This window comes from Eleutherodactylus coqui, chromosome 1 (genome assembly GCF_035609145.1).
Source record: "Eleutherodactylus coqui strain aEleCoq1 chromosome 1, aEleCoq1.hap1, whole genome shotgun sequence".
Lineage (NCBI taxonomy): Eukaryota > Metazoa > Chordata > Amphibia > Anura > Eleutherodactylidae > Eleutherodactylus > Eleutherodactylus coqui.
In genome coordinates, this window is record NC_089837.1 from 314,195,115 (window position 1) to 314,213,775 (window position 18,661).

The following is an 18,661-nucleotide window of genomic DNA, read 5'->3' on the forward strand; positions in this document are numbered from 1 at the left end:
GAAAAACGCACATTCGTGCTCGCCCATGAAAATCCGGCCTTAGGCTGGATTCATACGGGCGTATATTGGTTGGGTTTTCACTCTCCGCCAATACACACTGCCTCTCTGATGCATTGGTTTACAATGCATCAGTGCACATGGGCGTATTTCTGTGGTGTAAAAGCGAACGGCCGGCCAAGATAGCGCATTCCGGGCAGGGGCTTTTACACCGCCGATGACTGCTTAACTCCCACCCCCTTTCCTGCTCCTCTCTGCCCTTTGCTGGCTGTTTGCAATAGGAGGGTATGGGACAGGGGCACCCCCGGCCCGCCCCCTCTCATTGCTGGCTGCGTCAAGGGGCGGAGAGGGAGCGGAAGCTCAGCACATTAGCTCCTGCACCGTCTTGCCTCTTCCCCTAGCAGAAAGCAGGGAAGGGGGAAGAACAGTTTAGCAGAACTGTCGCCCCCCCCCCCCCCCCCTCGGGATACATGCGCCTGGCTCGGGCTGTCTGAACATCTACAGCGCCCGCTCACGCGTTTTTACGGTGTCAGCAGGCGCAAGTAAAAACGCCAATGGCCGCGTGAATAGGGCCTTAGGGTGTATTCATCCGGTCACATCAAGATAACAGCACATACGTGTGGTTGTGTTTTTTTTTCCACAACCACATCAAAAACCATGACAAATTGTTATAGAACCACGTGTGGTTTTTCAAATGCATATTTGATACAATTTTAAACCCCACAGCGCCTAAATATACCAGGTGGGGATCATTCTGTAGACAGTTTATTACAGAATGTTCTGTTCTGAGCGATTTTCATCTTATTAAAACTATTTGCACAATAACATCAATTTCCTTTCTTTTTTTTTTTTTTAGACTCAGAAATTCAGTGGAAGACGCCATGGGAAGTTACCTGACGAATATGCTGCCATCTGACTCTTCCCCTGGAGGGAGACCGGTGACCTGCAGAGCGTGGCTGCACCTCTTCTACTCGTTAACATGCTGGAGCGTTCTCTTCTCCATCACAGGTGATCCCTACCAAACATATCACAGCCGTTCCCAACTAGTTATAATGGATGTGCGGGCTTATCCTGCTGTAGATGAGTGCTCCTCGGGTATCATGACATTTCTGCAAGGATACATGGAGCAGGGGCTATACAGTTCTGTAGTACGGACCCGTGTACGGCACCCAGCGCTCCGTCACCTGCTGTATCTATGCAGCTATTCTCCCCTAAATTGACATTTGAATCCCCTATTAATCCAGTTGTCTAAAGCCAATGTTTAGAAAGCGGTTTTCCTCCTTCATGCATAATTTGCCAGTTGAAGGGTTAATGTTTCCTATCCTGGCAAGCTTGGGCATCCTACATTCCAGACTTGCACACATTACTTGTCACCTCACATGAGTATCCTTGGCATGTGAAGTGGAATCAGGTCAGAGCAATGGGGGGTGGAGGGGCGGATCTCCTGGTAGCTTGTCTGATGAGAGATGGGGCCAAGTGATGTCATCATGACTGACTGCTGGGGATTCTTTAAGATTGGTTAACTGGAGCTGTAAAGCAGTCTAGAAAGGAGCATCAAACCACCCCTGCCAATACGAAATTGGCTTACACTCCAGCTGTGACTCCAGCATAGAGTAGGTGGGAGACATGGCTCCCTGTATGGGTGGGTTTACAATCTGTACTTGCAAGACAAGCTGCAGTAGAATGTAACAGAAGGATGGGATCTCCTTCACATCCACCTACCTGCTGTGGGTAGAAGTTTTGTAGGACTGTGACCGTACATACATTTTATGTATTCTCTGCTCATCTATTATTGACAGCAACTCCCGGGAGTTTTAGCATTTCCCTCACAGATGCTGGTGAGAGGCGTTCTACATAACTCCTCTGTTGTCCGTGAACCGCTACACTGCTGTTCCCGATTTACAAAGGATTCGTATAGTGTAGGGTTTGCATACCGCGTATTCAGAAGAGCTGGCTGGGGAGCAGGTATACCTGCATCAAAAGCTGCATTTTTTACTGGAATTTGATGAGGTTTTCAATGTAGTTGCGGTTTTTACTGCAGATGCCTCAAAAGCTGTTGTAGAACGGTGAACCATTTTTCGGATGTGGTTTCAACGCATCTTTAATTGCACCTCAACCATAATACAGTCATGTGATTGTGTTTTTTTTTTTTTTTTTTCCTTTTCCTCTCAAAATGCATTGCACCTGCAGAAAAAAATAGTAGATTTATAAGCGTGACATCGGTCCAATTCTCTCGCCCCAATATCGCACTCGCCCATAATACAGCCTTGAAGGTGCATTCGGACATGTAGGTCTTGCTCAGTTCTTTTAATGCTGTTTCTGAAGCCAAGACCAGGTCAGGATCATAAAGGGAGAGGAATAATAAAGCAGGCATAGAACTGCAAACAGCGCACACATGACTGCAGCCTTCAACAGGAGTTGATCAGCTAGACTCTCACATTCAGTTTAACCCTTGATGGATCTACAACACGGTCATCTGCCATTGAAGTGTATTGTGATCATCTAGGGAACCATGTCTTTGAATACGGTTTAGTAATGTTCACTGCTCATAAAAGTAGCCATGCACCTGCAAGCCAAACCATATAGCCGCAGCAAGCGCGTCTTACGTAATAATCGGGACTAGATTTTCTGCGGAAAGGATTACATTGTAGTTCATGCCGCGGGAGTTGTCTGCACACAATGTAACGCTCTCCTAAGTAGTGGCAGAAGACAGCTGGGAAACATTGGGGTGTCCACAAGGCTGTATTTACAGCTCCGGACCTCGCACAGAGACCCAATACACCCCACCTTTCTCTTTTACTGATAATGCTAAAGTCTGTCTCAAATGATTAACAGGAAAATAAAAAAAAGTTAAGTTATGTAACACCAAATCGCCTTTTTTTTAATTCAAATGTAACCACCAGCTGCCCGGTGGCAGCCATGCGTGATGCTACATCACTAGGTTCTGTCACTTCCGTAATGTATAGGCTCAAGGGGATATGATGGTTAGCAGCCGCACAGGATGAGCTGAAGATGTTATTTTTATAGCTTTATGGCAGATTGTGTTCTATTCTTAGACAACCCAGAAACTATAGCACCATAAAACGCTCATTTAATAATGCTCAAAAAGCCCAATCTAAGGCCAGTTTCACACGTCCAATAAAATTGGGATTTTTGTGCAACGTGAGAGTGCACGAAACCGCAAATTTATGAAACTTTTCAATGGTTTCCTTCACATTTGTGATGTTTTCACTCATGTGATCTTGGGAGATGTAAAAATCGCAGCATGCTCTATCTTTCTGCGTTTTGCTTTTTTTTTTTTTTTTTGCTCATGTTTCCCTATAAAGCCTTTGTTTTATCGAATTGCAACACACAAACCTGCGATTTTCGTGCAATGCGTTTTTCCAATTGTCTTTCTCGCAAAAAAAAATCGCAAGCGGCAGCAATATTCTTGCAAGAAAAAGCTTCACTCAGACATCTCATGAAGAAACTGAGCGATTTTTGCTAAGATTTTCTCGCGACGATATCATGATCGCTCGTGTGAAACAACCTAATGCTTCTATACGAAGTGCTCAGATTCTCATATCTAGCCGAAATCTCCAAAATTATTGTTCAGTGTATGCCCCGTCTGAATGACAAATGAAAATTAATTTGCTTCTTGTTCGTCGTTCACTTTCTGCATGCGGAAAACTGAGCGATGGATCGGCCCGTGTAAACAGGCAATTGTTCACTAATATATGACTGCCTGTTTATTGTGAATGGAGGTAGGGGGCCAGAATATTCCCAGGCCTGCTTCTCCTCTATTCCTGTAAAAGTACAGGAATAATTATCACTGGGACTACCTGTCGGGCATATGCACCTCACAGGTCATCCTATATAAAGGGACCCCAAGACTCTATTCACGTGGAGTGCTTTGGATGTGGTAAAAACCACACCAAATCCGCATCGGCAAAACATCATGCATTTTTGCTATGATTTTTCCCTCATTAGCTTAAGCAGCTGTTTGCTCAGCTGGGCATGTGTTTACATGAGGGTTATCTGGCCAGGAGAATTTCATTGTATTCTCTGGACATGAGTAAACAGTATACTCATTGTGTATGCAAAGCAAACACAATGAGCACATTAATAAGAATTTCCTTTGAATTGCCAGTGATGGTTTTTATGCCGGCTAAAAACACTAGGCTAACAAGAAGTGAACGAATTATACACGACTGCTCGTGTTTATGCCTAACGATTATCGCTTGCTTTCAGACGTTTGTACGAATTTTGAGCAATAATCATTACGTGTAAAAGGGCCTTTCCACTTACACAACTGGGTCAGAATGCTAATCTTTTTTGCCTAGACTCATAATGTTGTTCATAATAAACCTTGCGGTTACATAGGCTCCTTTAGCACTGCATTCTGCAGCATGTATTTGACGTTTCCATTGGAAGGAAACATTGGATGTATATGCTACCAATCAACTTCTAGAACACCTAAATTTTTCCAGTTTTTTATTGAACTTTTAATGTATTAATGTACTTTGGAATGAAAGTCTAGAACAAATAAACAAGTTAAGATGAATTTAAAAAAATGACGCAAATTCTTTCTACCAACATCACATGTGAAGGAACCCATTGGTAACCATGGGCTTCACATACATGTGATTTGTAGTGCTGTCTCATCGCTAGAAAATCGTACAATTTTGTAGTCCGTGTGAAAGCAGCCTTATGGTTGCCTTCAAATGGCCATTCATAAGGGCTCATTGACAAGGGTGTATCGGCGCTTCACTCATAATGTAGACAGCGCAAACACCATTTATTTGCATAGAGGTATTCAGAGATGCATTTTTTATGCACATAAAAAAATCACAGCATATCCTATTTCGGTCTGTATTCTGGACCAAAATTGCCATTAAAGGCAATGGGATTGCAAAAATATGCAGTTAACCCAGTGCAATTCAATTTTGGATTCGGGTTTTCCCAGGAAACCTTCTCTTTCTGCCATTATACAATGGCGCCATCTGCTGGCTAGAACCAGTACTGCGGTATGGGACATGCTGGAGAGGCCCAGGACAACAGAGCAGCCAGTAATATACAGTAAGAATACCTTGCTGGATGTCTTCCGACATCGGAGCTGTACAGCCTTCAATCAGAATGTCTTCAAACGTCAGACAGTGGATTGGAAAGGGTTAATACACATGATACATGCGTATTCGCGGCTTATTTACACATAAATGCAGGGGAAATCTATGGGACATTTTTTTGCACACTTGGAAAAATGCAATGAATACACCTTAATATGGCTATGAACCTCTATGCACTACGGTGGTCTTTCTCCCCTTCCATAAGGTAATAGAATATTGTTTATTTTCTCCCCTTCCATGTCTTTAGCACCAAGTTTCTTACTTTGGAGGGTAGCTAGGCTGCCTAGGTAGGGCTGTCAGAGCTGTGCCACCACCTCTGAGTTCCTGAACAGAGTGGTGTCTAGGTGTGCGCTGGGGCTCATAATCCAAGATGGCACCTGCTTTCTGTACTGGTGCCACCCCCTCTGCCAAGCACTGGCTGCGTCCTCCGGGGAAAATGGAGAGTCAGCCCTTCTGCGACCAGATTTAGTCATGGGCCACATAAAATGACATGAAGGCCTAGAGTTTGACACATGAGATCTAGTTCATGCCAAACAAGCTCAATAGGGTTTACATCTGGAGATTGTGCCGGTCTTTCCATTTTTTGAAGCCTACCAGCTACCCACTAGTCCTTTTAAGCAGTTGTGACGTAGCCTAGAGGTATGCATGTTCTGGATCATTGTCGTACTGTAATATTAACCCCTAACCAACTAGGCATACACCAGAGGGTATTGCATGGCATATCAAAATGCTGTGGTTGCCCTTTTTGTCCAATGTGCAGGTTGCCAACTCTGGATTCAGAAAAAGAGCCCCAGACCACCACGCTTCCTCCTCCGTGTTTGACAGTTGGTGTCACATATTCTGAACCATGCTTTCACCTACTCAATGGCATACATGTGTGATGTGCTAAAGATGTCAAATTTTGATTCATTAGTTCATAAGACGTTCTTCCACTTTTCAGTAGTCCACTGGAGGTGCTGCTTGGCCCAGTCAAGTATTTTTTTTTCCAATCTTAGAATTGGCTTTCTTACCTGTCAAACCTGGAGATAGAAGTCTTCTCTACACAGTTGCAATGGAAACTTGCTTATTTTTTGCTGCTTGAAGATTTTGTGCTGTGAGGCGCCAAATACACAAACCAGCAATTTCGATGTAGGACAGACCAATACTTCCAAGGCTAGTTTCACACGGACCATCACGATTTTTGCCACTAGATAATCGCGGCAAAACCACGCCTTTGTGCCAGCAATTTTTGAGTGTCATATTTTTATTTTTTTTAAACAATATTGCATCGCTGCCGCCTGCGATAAAATCAAATGATATTTTTATTGCAAAAGGCAATAGGACTTTTTAATGTTAAAATGATAAAAAGAAGCCTCCATAGGGAAATATGGGAAATAAAATATCGCACATCACAGAAAGATGGAGCATGCTGCAATTTTTTTTTCTCTCAACATCGCATCAGTAAAAACTTCGCAGATGGGAAGGAAACCATTGAAAATCATCGGTTTTCTAATCTGATTTATTTTACTGACTATCTCATCGGGCAAGAATCGTGCAATTTTCCTGCCCCATGTGAAACCACCATAAGGGTTAAAATTGTCTGCTTTTCTTCTTTGGTTGATTGCCTTTTTTCTTGTCATTATGATAGCAATGTGCTGTCCTGAAGGTGAAAACTGTCCAAATCATGCACTAGAGGGTTTTACAATGCAGTGTGTTCCAACACTGGTTATATAGAATCAGAGAGTTTGAAAGTAATCAACAAAAGTTGAGAAACCTGTAGGAATAGTTTGCATCCAATTTCCAACCATATTTGCTTTCTGCCCTGCAGAGCAGCTGTCCTTGATGTGTTCCTGAAAAAAAGCCCTTTGGTTAAAATCATAAATTCAGATTATTGTTGCATTTCAGCTTAAAATTTCATAATATTTTTATGTTTCTATCTTCCTTTGAACCATGTCTCGTTATTCGCTGCACTTGAAATGTGTTAATAAAAAAAATGTTAAAAATTGAGATGTTCTTAAACGTTTGACCAGTAGTGTACATTAAACGGATGTAGATTGGTGGCATCATTTACCAATTGGCCACCATGTTAAAAAAAATTTAAAATGTATGCTGCATGGTTTTTTTAACTGGATGCCCTGAGCCACTGACCCCAGGTGATCTGCTGTTAGTGATATATCCTAAGGATAGGTTGCCAATACAGTGATCCCTCGTCTATCGCGGGGGTTACATTGCAGTGATTAATCTGTCAGGTAAAATCTGCCAAACAATCGCTATGATTCTTCGCTCGTGGACGTCGGACTGCGCTTTCCATTGTTAAAGGGGTTGTCCCGCGGCAGCAAGTGGGTCTATACACTTCTGTATGGCCATATTAATGCACTTTGTAATGTACATTGTGCATTAATTATGAGCCATACAGAAGTTATCAAAAGTTTTATACTTACCTGCTCCGTTGCTGGCGTCCTCGTCTCCATGGTGCCGACTAATTTTCGGCATCTAATGGCCAAATTAGCCGCGCTTGCGCAGTCCGGGTCTTCTGCTGTCTTCAATGGGGCCGCTCGTGCAGAATGCCGCCTCCATGTAGCTCCGCCCCGTCACGTGCCGATTCCAGCCAATCAGGAGGCTGGAATCGGCAATGGACCGCACAGAAGCCCTGCGGTCCACAGAGAGAGAGGATCCCGGCGGCCATCTTCAGCAGGTGAGTATGAAGACGCCGGACCGCCGGGATTCGGGTAAGTACTACCCGGTTTGTTTTTTTAACCACTGCATCGGGGTTGTCTCACGCCGAACCGGGGGGGGGGGGTGTTAAAAAAAAAAAAAAAAAACCCGTTTCGGCGCGGGACAACCCCTTTAAGTCTATAGGAAGCATTCACTGTATTACCCGCGGCCGGATTATTGCCGCGGATAAGATAGTGACATATCGCCCGTGGACAGGAGGCCTTAATCCTAGAAAACCCCTTTAGGGCTCGTGCCCACGGCCGTGACTGGCTCCACAAGCGGAATACCGCAGCGGAGTCTGTTACGGCACCCCCTCAAAGACCCCATACTCGCCTCCGGATCCGCTGTGCAGCTCCCGCAATGATGTGCCGGCGATCATGATGCGCCGGCAGTGTCATATGACGCGGCCGTTGGTGGGTGGGGTGCATATTCACGCTAGACTTACACTGTGCTACAGCAGAATATAGTGTGATGGACGGCTTCTATTGACTACAATGGAAGCCGGCCGCACATATTACCGCGGCAAATAGGACATGCCGCGGGTTATTTCAGCGTGAACATCGAGCTATTAGGTTCAATAGAAACTAATAGCTGCGGTGAAACGCCGCGGATTTCCACCACGTTTCACGTGGCGTAAATCCGGCCGTGGGCATTAGCCCTTAATCATAGTTTTATGAAGCTATTTTTTTCTATTTCTATTTGCGTTAGGAACTGAGCTATACTATATATACCATATTCATTCACGTATTGCAAAAATGTTCCAGTTCCTCTAATAGTGTCTTGTACATCAATCTTTTATTGTACTCAAGTCGCCTATAGTGTCTTCAGCCAATCCCAAACCACATTTCATTGTTCAGTGCAGTCTAAGTTGGAAGCACCACTGATCATGCTGTTAAGGAGTTAAACATGTTCTATTCTATGACTGCTTATTCATGAAACATAACTAAGGGCATGTAAAATAATGCAGTGACATTGGTAATCATGCTTTGAATTGCTGTTATGAGGGTTACTTACTGTAGTTGCACAAAAATGCATCAAAAGCATCTATACCCATTGTTTGAAAATCCCTCACCTTTTCTATATATCAGGCTATTGTCCAAACGCCAATAATGAAATGTAATCTATTATAATGCTGCCCTGGTGTTTTGTTACAATTGTTTGTCGGAAGCTAAGCGGTGTCGTTGTGCTCTAGTAATTCTGTACAGAGTTTATTCTATTCTGAACACGTACAGAGTATCATGTATTTATGTATAGCTACTATATGCATCTATCACTTTTATGTCTTAGAAATCTATATGTATTGTAAGACGCACCACGTTTAGACCACAGACTAATAATTCCTGGGTGGATAGAGGTAGCAAGTCGTTGACTATTTCATTATCTGGCAGTCTAGTGTGAAGGGTGAGTATTGATGCCACCTGCAGTCCTATGTAACGCCACAGATAACACAGTGATAACTCTTAAGACAGATAATGATGCCACCTGCAGTCATGTGTCAGAGCACGGATAACACAGTGATAACTCTTAGGCCTCATGTCCACGGGGAAAATCAGGCCCGCTACGGATTCTCCTTGGAGAATCCGTAGCGGGTCCCTCCTGCCCCGCGGACAGGAGGCATTAAAATAAGAATAACTTGCCCGCAGCGGACCGGGCAGGTCTTCCCTTCTTCGCGGCCGGATCTTCTTTCTTCGGCCCAGCGGATGTGCTCGGCACGCCAGCTGCGTGCCACGCTCATGCGCCGGGCACATCTGCTGGGCCGAGGAAAGAAGTTTCCAGCCGCGAAGAAAGGAAGACCTGCATCGTCCGGAGCAGGTCAGTTTAATTCAGGCGCGGGTCTCCCGCGGATCCGGACGGCTTCCATAGGCTTCAATAGAAACCTGCGGGAGACCTGCACGAAAATAGAGCATGTCCAGATTTTTTCCTGCACGCGGGACCCGCGCCTGCAGGGAAAAATGACATCTGCAGGTATTTAACTACCTGCAGGTGTCTAATGCATCCCTATGGGGCGCGGATCCACGTGCAGGAAAAATGCTGCGGATTTAAAATCTTAATTTGCCCGTGGACATGAGGCCTTAGACTCTACATTAGGCTGCTTTTTTAGTATTAAAGACCATATTTATTCTCTATTAAATGTGGTTTGGTGTGTTTTTGAGAACGTCTAGAATGAATTAATTGGATTTATATTGTTTCCTATGGAAATAATTACCTCAAGTTTCAATGGCTTTAACTTCGGCCAATTGCTTTCAGATGGATTACCAACGAAGCTAGAGGTTAGACTGTATATAGTTATATTATTTTCTTTTTCTTTTTGCTTGAATTTTTTCATACTTTCATTTTTTTTTTTACATTTATTGGTCCCCCAAGGGAACTTGAAGATGTGATCAGTCTGATAGCTTACATAATGCACTGCACTACTTATGCAGTGCAGTGTATTATGTGTAACTGTCATATTTTTACACTGCTTGATAAGTCTATTAGACCTGGCTTCTAGTAATGACCGTTCGTCATATGACCCACCAAACATGTCATGTGACTCCGTGCCCTTGTGTGTCTAGCAAAGGACCATGTTAATTCCATGTTTGTACTGGAATAAAAAAAAATATCTCAATAAATGATTGCAAGCAGAGATCTTGAAAACTAAGGAATTTGTACGGAACATTGGAAAATTATTTGCCACTTTATTATATAGTAATTTGCTGAAGCTGTAATATCTCGTTAATGCTCTGACGTTAATGCTGTCAACAGTTTTGGTGCTAAAGTTTCCCTTTTTTTTTGTTTTCATAGATACCATCCAAAGCAGTTCTGTATGTCAGAAAGGTAGTATTCTGTTTGGGTTTGGTCTGAGGACTAAAAATGATACCCACTACTTGAGGGTGACTGACGGCCCCCAGTCTGTTCACTCCTGCCATGATTTCTGCTGTCGGAGCCGCTCCTGCACTGTATTCTGGATGTTGGAGGACACTTGCATCCTTGCTAACTGTAGGACTCCACAAAGTTGTCTGGCAGCTGAAATGACCTCTAGAGACTCTCTATTAGTGCATCTATTTAAAGAAAGCACGTCACGGACTTCACCGGATCACCACATTTCAGATAGTGTAACATGGAAAAAGGAACGTGATGGAGGATTTAACAGGAAATGGTGGAATACGGGGGCACCTGCTAGACATAAAAGACAATTAGAGGAGAGAAAAGGTGATAAAGAGGTATCTGGACAAGAAACACTATCAAAGAACCACCAAGATGACTTGAAAAACCTAGGAGCAAACCAAATAGCGGAGGTAAGTGAAGTCTTGTAGAAAACTCTTTAAAGAAAGAAGCTGCAACTGGATATTGTGCATTGCTTAAGGTTTCTACTTTCAATTTTTAGTTCTTGGTTCCAATGTAATAATAATCTGGCCAATGCCTAGTAAAATGTTTGACACTAAGGCTTTGTTCACAACAGTGTTTTTTTTGACTGATCCACTCTGTTGCCTTGCAATGCTGGGGCCCTGGGTTCAAATCTCATCAAAGGCAAAATCAACTATGAAAAACTCAATACAGTCAGATTTGAACCTACAACTCCATACGCTGGTATCCAGGCCTTTTGTGAGCACTAATGCATTGTAGTACAGAAGTACTGGGACACGGACTGCAGTGCCTTATCCTAGTGATCAGAGTTTTTATGGTTCAAGTCCCCTACAGGGACATAAAAAAAATTGGTGTAAAAAGCACACACATATTTGGTATTGTTGTATTTTTTTATACAAACCGGAAAAAGTGCACAAAAAAAGGTTTTTGTTTATTTTTAAGTGTATTTGTAACGACCTGTACAATAAATTGAACACACAGCAGTAACCATATAAAAGGCCCTAAAAAACTGAAGCAAAATGTTTATTTCGTTCAATTTGCCTCTTAAAACAACGCAATACAAGTGATCAAAAAAGCCAATGGTACCAATAAAAACTATAGCTCACCATGCAAAAAAACAAGTCGTCAAATCCATAGATAAGTAAGAAAGTTATGGGACTGTGAATGCAACAATGTAAAAAATAATAATAATAAAAGTGTTTTTATTGTGCAAAAACCTAATAAAAGTAATAGTTTTGGCATCCTAATAATCATACCAGCCCACAGAAAAGATTTATCATGTCATTTATGCTGCAAGAACATGTCAGAATTGATCTTTTTTTTTTCTCCCTCCCTTTTAAAAAAAAAAAAAAGTATAAAAGTTCTACAATACATTATGTGTAACCAGAAAATGGTACCAAAAAAAAGCTACACTTTTCCATTAAAAAAAAAGCAAGCCCTCATACGGCCAAGTTGACGGAGAACTAAAAATATGGCTTTTGAAAAGTGGAGATGAAAATCCCTAAAAAATTGTCACGTTCTTATGGCCTAAACATTCCGTGTCCTTAAATGTGTGTTAATGGTGGGGGTCCGACTTTGGTTCAACATAATGAACATATGTCCCCTTCATTGCAAGAAGGTTTACCTTCCATGCAAGTGAGAGGGACAAGCTGGAGAACAAAGAAGTCTCTGTGGCTATGTATACAATGAAGCACCCTGGCTTCTTTATTGGGGACATATCTTCTACTTGCTGAAGTCTTGTTTTCGGGTCTGGGATACAGATAGTCTGTTTCATATTGTAAGGGTAGGGGAAAGCCATTGAGGACAAAATTAGGTATTGGCTTTACAATTAAATTCATTACCTTATGACATTATTAGGCCTTCATCACTCGGTGGGATATGTGTGCTGGTTCAGCATGAGGTTTATATATCCCATTGTATTCAACAGGAATCTGCAGCATAGTTGATACGGCACAAGTTTCTCCACATTTTTGACAAGTCTATCCTTTCTGTAATTTAGTCCCATTTAATGGGAAAAAATGAGTGTGCACATCCCGAAGGAAAGAGCTGCCGTGTGAATGCGGCCTTAGGCAGACTGCTATATGCTTGCATCCGAAGGATTACTGGATAAAGATGTAGGAGAATTGAGAACTCTTTATAGTACGTTGTGGTTTTTCTAGGTGCCGTAATCCAGAGGATTCTTGTTGTAGAAGGTCCCAGAATTTTACTAGTGGCTTTATCACATGTCATTTTACAAGCAGGATGTGGGTGTGAGCCAATATAAATATCACCGGGCCTCTCCAAAACAAGAGCAGGTTTAATTGTGGAGCAGCGCCACTCGTAATATAAAACTGTCAATTAGTAACCATGACACTACTCAGAATGTGCTAATCTAGCCAGCAATACCAATCCCCCTTTTACACAAAATGCAGTTACTCCTAGCAGGTCAGTGCTTAAAACGATCGTAAGGACCACTGCGTTAGTGCAGGCAAATACACTGTCATCTGCATGGATGGTGCTTGACATTGGCTGCTGTGCTTAACAGAAACGAGCTCCACAGTTGTGTGATTATTGCGTGCACCGCTGTGACATATTGGTAGGCTACATGCACCAGAATTCTGGCTTGATTTCCCCAAAATCTGGCTTACATGCCTTGCATTACATTTATTACAGTCTTTTAGACTTGCCCAGCAAATGCCATGGCTAATCAGAATGTCGACATGACTTCGACATTGTTTGCAAACTAAGAGAACCAAATGTGGTGCGTTTTAAGACTATCTAGTCTGTTTATGCTATCCATTAGATTGGATTAATAAATGTGTGCCCCTTTACCACTGATTCATGGCATGTGAGCAGTAGGTTACTTGTTATTCTGTGACACTCTACATTCCTTTAATGTTCTTTTCATCATTTGTTCCACTTTTTCTTACAGCCAAATATTTCATCTTTGATGCCCACTGTTCTTCCACCATTAGAAAGCTCTGTCACCGTCACTGGGAGGCCGTTAGATGGTACCAATGCCACAGAATCACTGCCATTTGATGGCTCGCCAGCCATGAGTAGAGAAAATCCAAGTATGGTTACACTGGTACCAATCTTGGTGCCGGGCAACACAAGCACACAGCCTACTACTGTTCCTACTAGCTCTGCAGCACCAGGTAAGCCGTTTCTCTTGACATCTCTGTTACTTTCTATCTAATTATGCATTTTTGTAGCTAAATTAAACAGGTGATATCTAGAGCGCCCTTTCATTCTGATTATTACAATACAAATCTATACTTCCATTAAAAATGTCTTCCTTTACCCAAAGAGACACTCCATTTCATTTCACAAGCACCCAAAAATGTAAAGGCACGCTCAGTTCATATGAAGATGTTAGTTACTTGGATCTCTCAGTATAAAAACAGTCCATATTTTATGCCCAGGAAGACCCCTAATGAATATGCTGAACCGCCGTGTTCTTTCTGAAGGGTTATTCCCCAAACATCTCAAACCTTTCTTGTGCTATTCTTCATGCTATATAACCTCCAGACATAAAATATGCTGCTTATATATATGTTAGCGTGTTGTACTGACCTATCCGCTTAGCTGTAATAACCAATCAGTTTTCATGACCTATCTGCTCTAGTAAATACTTCCATTCCCATAGAATAACCATTCTACAGCAGATATTCCTAGAATTCCAGTGCAGATCTACTGACCCTGTCTAATAGAAAGGCAGTGTAAACTTAGACCAGGCAATATAAAGATGCACCTGATTTATCGTGGTGGCTTGTACTAGATGATGATACATTTGGTACACATTTGCTAATTTCATACCACCTATTGGTCTGCTTAGTTTGTACCAAAATGTTGTCATACTTTTGGTGCATGGTAGTATTTCAGCCATGCCCCTCCCCACTAGGCTATAACCACTTTCTACTAGGCGAATGGCCCTATTGGAAGGCACAATGGGTTGTACATGTGTTCCTCTGAGTTGTGCTGTTCCACTGTTATTCCTGTTGTGGGCAAGTTGGTAACTGGATGGATTCCGCTTGGCAGTGGGCATGTCTGACACACTGGCACTGTCCAGTCAATACATGGGGAACAATGATGTCCAGTTGTCAGTTTATTCTCATTTCCAAGAGGAGCAACTGAGAATAATACATAGTAATAAAAGAAAAAGAAGGTGGTCTTCAGTACAAATATACTTTTATTGACTTAAAGAGGACCTGTCATGTCCTCATTTCAGAAGGGCTGATTTAAAGCTTTGTAACTGTGGTCCCACTGACTCCAACTACGATTTTCTTTTGTTAATTCTAACCCCCATTCCTTGTTACAGGCTCTTCTTAGATTTGGTTATTGGTGCTGTGAATGTGTCAAGTAGGCAGTCCCCACCCATCACTGTCAGTGGGTGATGTCAGCCTTCATGGCACTGAGTGATGGGGACCATCCACCTTGATTCATTCACAGTGCGTAGTGCTGAATCCAATGTCCCCTTTACATGCGACGGCAGTCGGGAAAATGATTGCACGAGCGCTGTTGTAACCACTAAGGTCGTTGGCACTCGTGCAGAGCGTTTAGTCAGGCAGACTTCGCCACTGCATTCGACGCTTCTTACTCAACGCTCTGAGTGGGGAGTGTTTACACGCAACGATAAGCCCGCGATCCAGCAGTGGTTTTCATGGTGACTGAAAGTCAGCGATAATGAGAACTGAACAAATAGTAAACCATTTTTTGCCTTTACATGAGACTATTATCACTCAATTTCGTTCGTTTGATAATCGTCCCTTGTACATGGCCCTTAGAAGAGGCAGTCCGAGAGAATGGCTGTGAGTATAAACAAAAGCAGAGCTGCCGCTGAAAAGCTATACGGCCAGCCACATTGGCACGAGGACATGACAGCCTTTTTTAAACCAACTTGCTACCATGATCAATTTTTCATCTAAGTTTTTGCTGGCAAAAATGTAAAACAAGGTGGGCACATTTATAAAAGGTTTTACACTTCTTTCTGGCTTAGAAATGCCGCACATTTTTACGCAAACGGGTATTTGTGCAAAACATTGCAACTTTTACTTTTTTTTCCCCACCAGCCTCGCCACTTTTTCTAAAACTGGATAGGACTTGTTGGGAGGGGGCATGGTTGCTCTGGACCAACATAAATGATACCAGAAATGTAGGTCCGACCTGGCGTACATTTCTCAGGAAGTGCATGTTGGTACTGGGATGCGCTTAATACATGAAAATGCGTGTACCTCTACATGTACTAAGTGCGCCATGTGTCGGGAGGAAACATGATGAGTGCCATGTCAGAGATACCGGGGCTTAGTCAGTTTTCCCCAAAGTTTGTGTGCCTTCTTAGCTAACCTCTACCTCTATGTGTGGACTGCACCACAGGTCTTCGTGGTGAATTTGCAGGTTATTTTATGATTGTCAAACGTTATAATTGTTATTCTTTAGCTAAATAAATCCGTTAAAGCAGGAGTTTTAGAAAACAAGTGTATGCACAAAGTTTTTTAAAAACTTGTGTTAAGTATGTCTTTCATATTAGCTATGTCATTGCGTACATGACTTGCCCTAGAAGTGGATTTAGTCAGAAAAAGCTAAATCAGCAATTAGAAAATAATGTATTCGAGGTATAATCCCTCTGGGGCTTGTAACAATGCATCTAGGCAGTATTCTTTTATAGTCAACTTAGTTGCATAGGGAACACCTTTAGCTTTAGAGATGGAGCAGTTGATTGTTCCAGCCATCCTAGAGAATGACTTCATTCCCATCTCCTGGGCCAGAGGGCATCCCTGCAGCCAGTCATTACCATTCAGGATCCACATGTATTGTCTTATCTCCCCGGTGTACTGGAATTCATTGTCCTCAGCATGAAAGACTTTCTTTTTGTTCTTTATCCAATCTTTAAGCAAAGTATTCCCTTGCCCTTTGCTTATCCTTTTGCCAAACCACAAATGAAAAAAAGGTAAAGGTAGGCATTTTTACACACATTAGTTTGCATTTTCTTCCTTCCGTCCCCTATTTATTGTCCTTTGAGATTTTGTAATTAATTTAAGGTGTTACAATTGCATTTTTTTTCTGATGACAAACATTCTTCAGGTCTAGAGCTTACAATGTGGATTTATGTATATACTGTATGTCCGAACATACGGTACAAGTAACATGTTCCTGTTGGATTTTACCGCTTGCTTTGTGCTAATGTTGGGGGATTGGAGCTGACCATGGCATCTAAGTAGCTGACAGAGGTATTGGCGGCTCATGTCTCCACCCCCGCCACCATTAAATGGATATGTACATCTGAGAAAACAGACCAGAATAGTGCATGCAGCAATCAGTGGGCATGAAAAGCCTCAAGTGAATTGCCTTGTTGGCTATTAATGGGTCTGTGTGCTATCCATGTGCCGCGGCTTGTCGGTCGCGACTGCATCGTAGTGTGTTGGCCATGATGCAGGGACAGACCTGCCACTATGCAGGACACTGGTTAACACATTGTTTCGGGGCTGCTGATGCTACCTACCTTGATGCTGCATGCTGGTATGCTACCTGAGAGTCCTAGCTGTGAAAGAAGGTTTGGTTCCTTATCCGTGCTACCTATCAGCAGGAGTGGAGGGCTATATATTCCTACCCCTCCCCTTCTCCCTTGCTGTTTATTCAGTTCAAGTTGGAGGTAGCAGTTGGAACTGGTTGGAGCCTCTACCAGGGTCAAAATTCTGGATTCAGTTAAGTGCTGTTGTTCTTTCCTTTTACTTTGTCAGTTTTTACAGTTGCTTTGTGGTGTTTAGTGCATTTCTCCAGGTGCCTTCTCAGGCATAGTCAGGTCCCAGGTGAGGTCCGTTGGCCGTCCTTACCAGGACGCTTATTCCGCACTTACACAGGGGTTTCCCATCCCCCTGATTAGTAAGGGATAGGATTCTCCATCTTCTATTGCCTGGAGTGGTATAGTTTTGTCTCAGCAATAGTATTGTATGTGCATTCAGTGTGAACACCGCCCTGCTTCCATACTGGGCGTGGTGCACTAGCGCCATAGGGACGTGACACCATCTCAACTCTGTTGAACGCGCAGACGTGAATCACACCCTTGGTAATAACCCTTTATTAGAAGTATACTAATACAGTGTTTTCTGAGTAGAACTGGATCTTTCTTTTCTCGCCTTTTAAAAACCTGGCAGGGTAAAGTGCTTCCGAAAAGATTATTCCTATTAAATTTTCATCACCTTTTCCTGTAATGCTTTATTTGATGAGAGGGTTTTCATGTCCTAAGTTAAATGTCAGCTACCTTGACTTCCTAATGGATGAGTAATCCAACAATCCGTACCTGCACTTTGGTATATGTTTGGACTTTATTTCTGCTATGGACCATTGACTCGCCTCTCACATTTACTCAACAGATCTGTTTCTGTTGCCTGACTGAATGTCTGTTTACAACCGGAGTATATAACTGTGTTTATAAATTGACTCTTGATTGCTCCACTTATGATGCGATTTGACCTTGGGTTGTATGGCAGATACCATTGTGCCACAGTGACAATCTGACCCCAGATTCGTTGTATCGCTGCAAACCTGTTGCTTAAAATCAACCGGTCAGCAAGATCATTTCTGTCCTAACTATGGGCAGCATGATTTAGGGACAGGTCCCAGAATTATAATAAGTTCTGTTTAACCCTAAATTGCTGCCACCAAACTAGCTGTACTATTGGCTTCCATCCAGTTCTATGTGCCAAGCCACAGCCCAATGTTAAAGTTCTGATTTCTTTAAAAGGTAGCCATGCTTTCATACTCCAACATAAATCTAGTTAAATGATCAGAGTTTCATAAGATATTAATGTGTCATGTCTATCTATAATAAAAGTGCTGAGTTCAAGAAATATTGCCATACCGCCATGTCTCTATTCTGTTGCGGGTGGTTACGTCCACTTAAATCGGTGGTCACACATGCTCAGTTCCCTCTTTCTCTCCTTATTTCGTCCCTGCTATCCTCCGTGTCTGTTAGGAGGTCAGTGTTTGCGCTGCACTTCCAGTTTCATCCTCTCTTTGCACATACGCTGTGAAGTCCC

The 18,661-nt window shown here is 42.6% G+C and overlaps 1 protein-coding gene across 3 annotated transcripts in view; it reads left to right on the forward strand.

Moving 5' to 3' along the window:
• KIAA0319L (KIAA0319 like) overlaps positions 1-18,661 on the forward strand; it is an 89,856-nt gene that overhangs the window by 34,311 nt on the left and 36,884 nt on the right. For all 3 annotated transcript variants that reach the window (XM_066575000.1, XM_066575001.1, XM_066575002.1), the window contains exons 3-5: positions 854-1,005; positions 10,581-11,074; positions 13,555-13,780. In XM_066575000.1, the coding sequence (XP_066431097.1) occupies positions 879-1,005; positions 10,581-11,074; positions 13,555-13,780 (847 nt within the window). In that variant the 5' untranslated portion in view covers positions 854-878. The remainder of the gene's footprint in view (positions 1-853; positions 1,006-10,580; positions 11,075-13,554; positions 13,781-18,661) is intronic.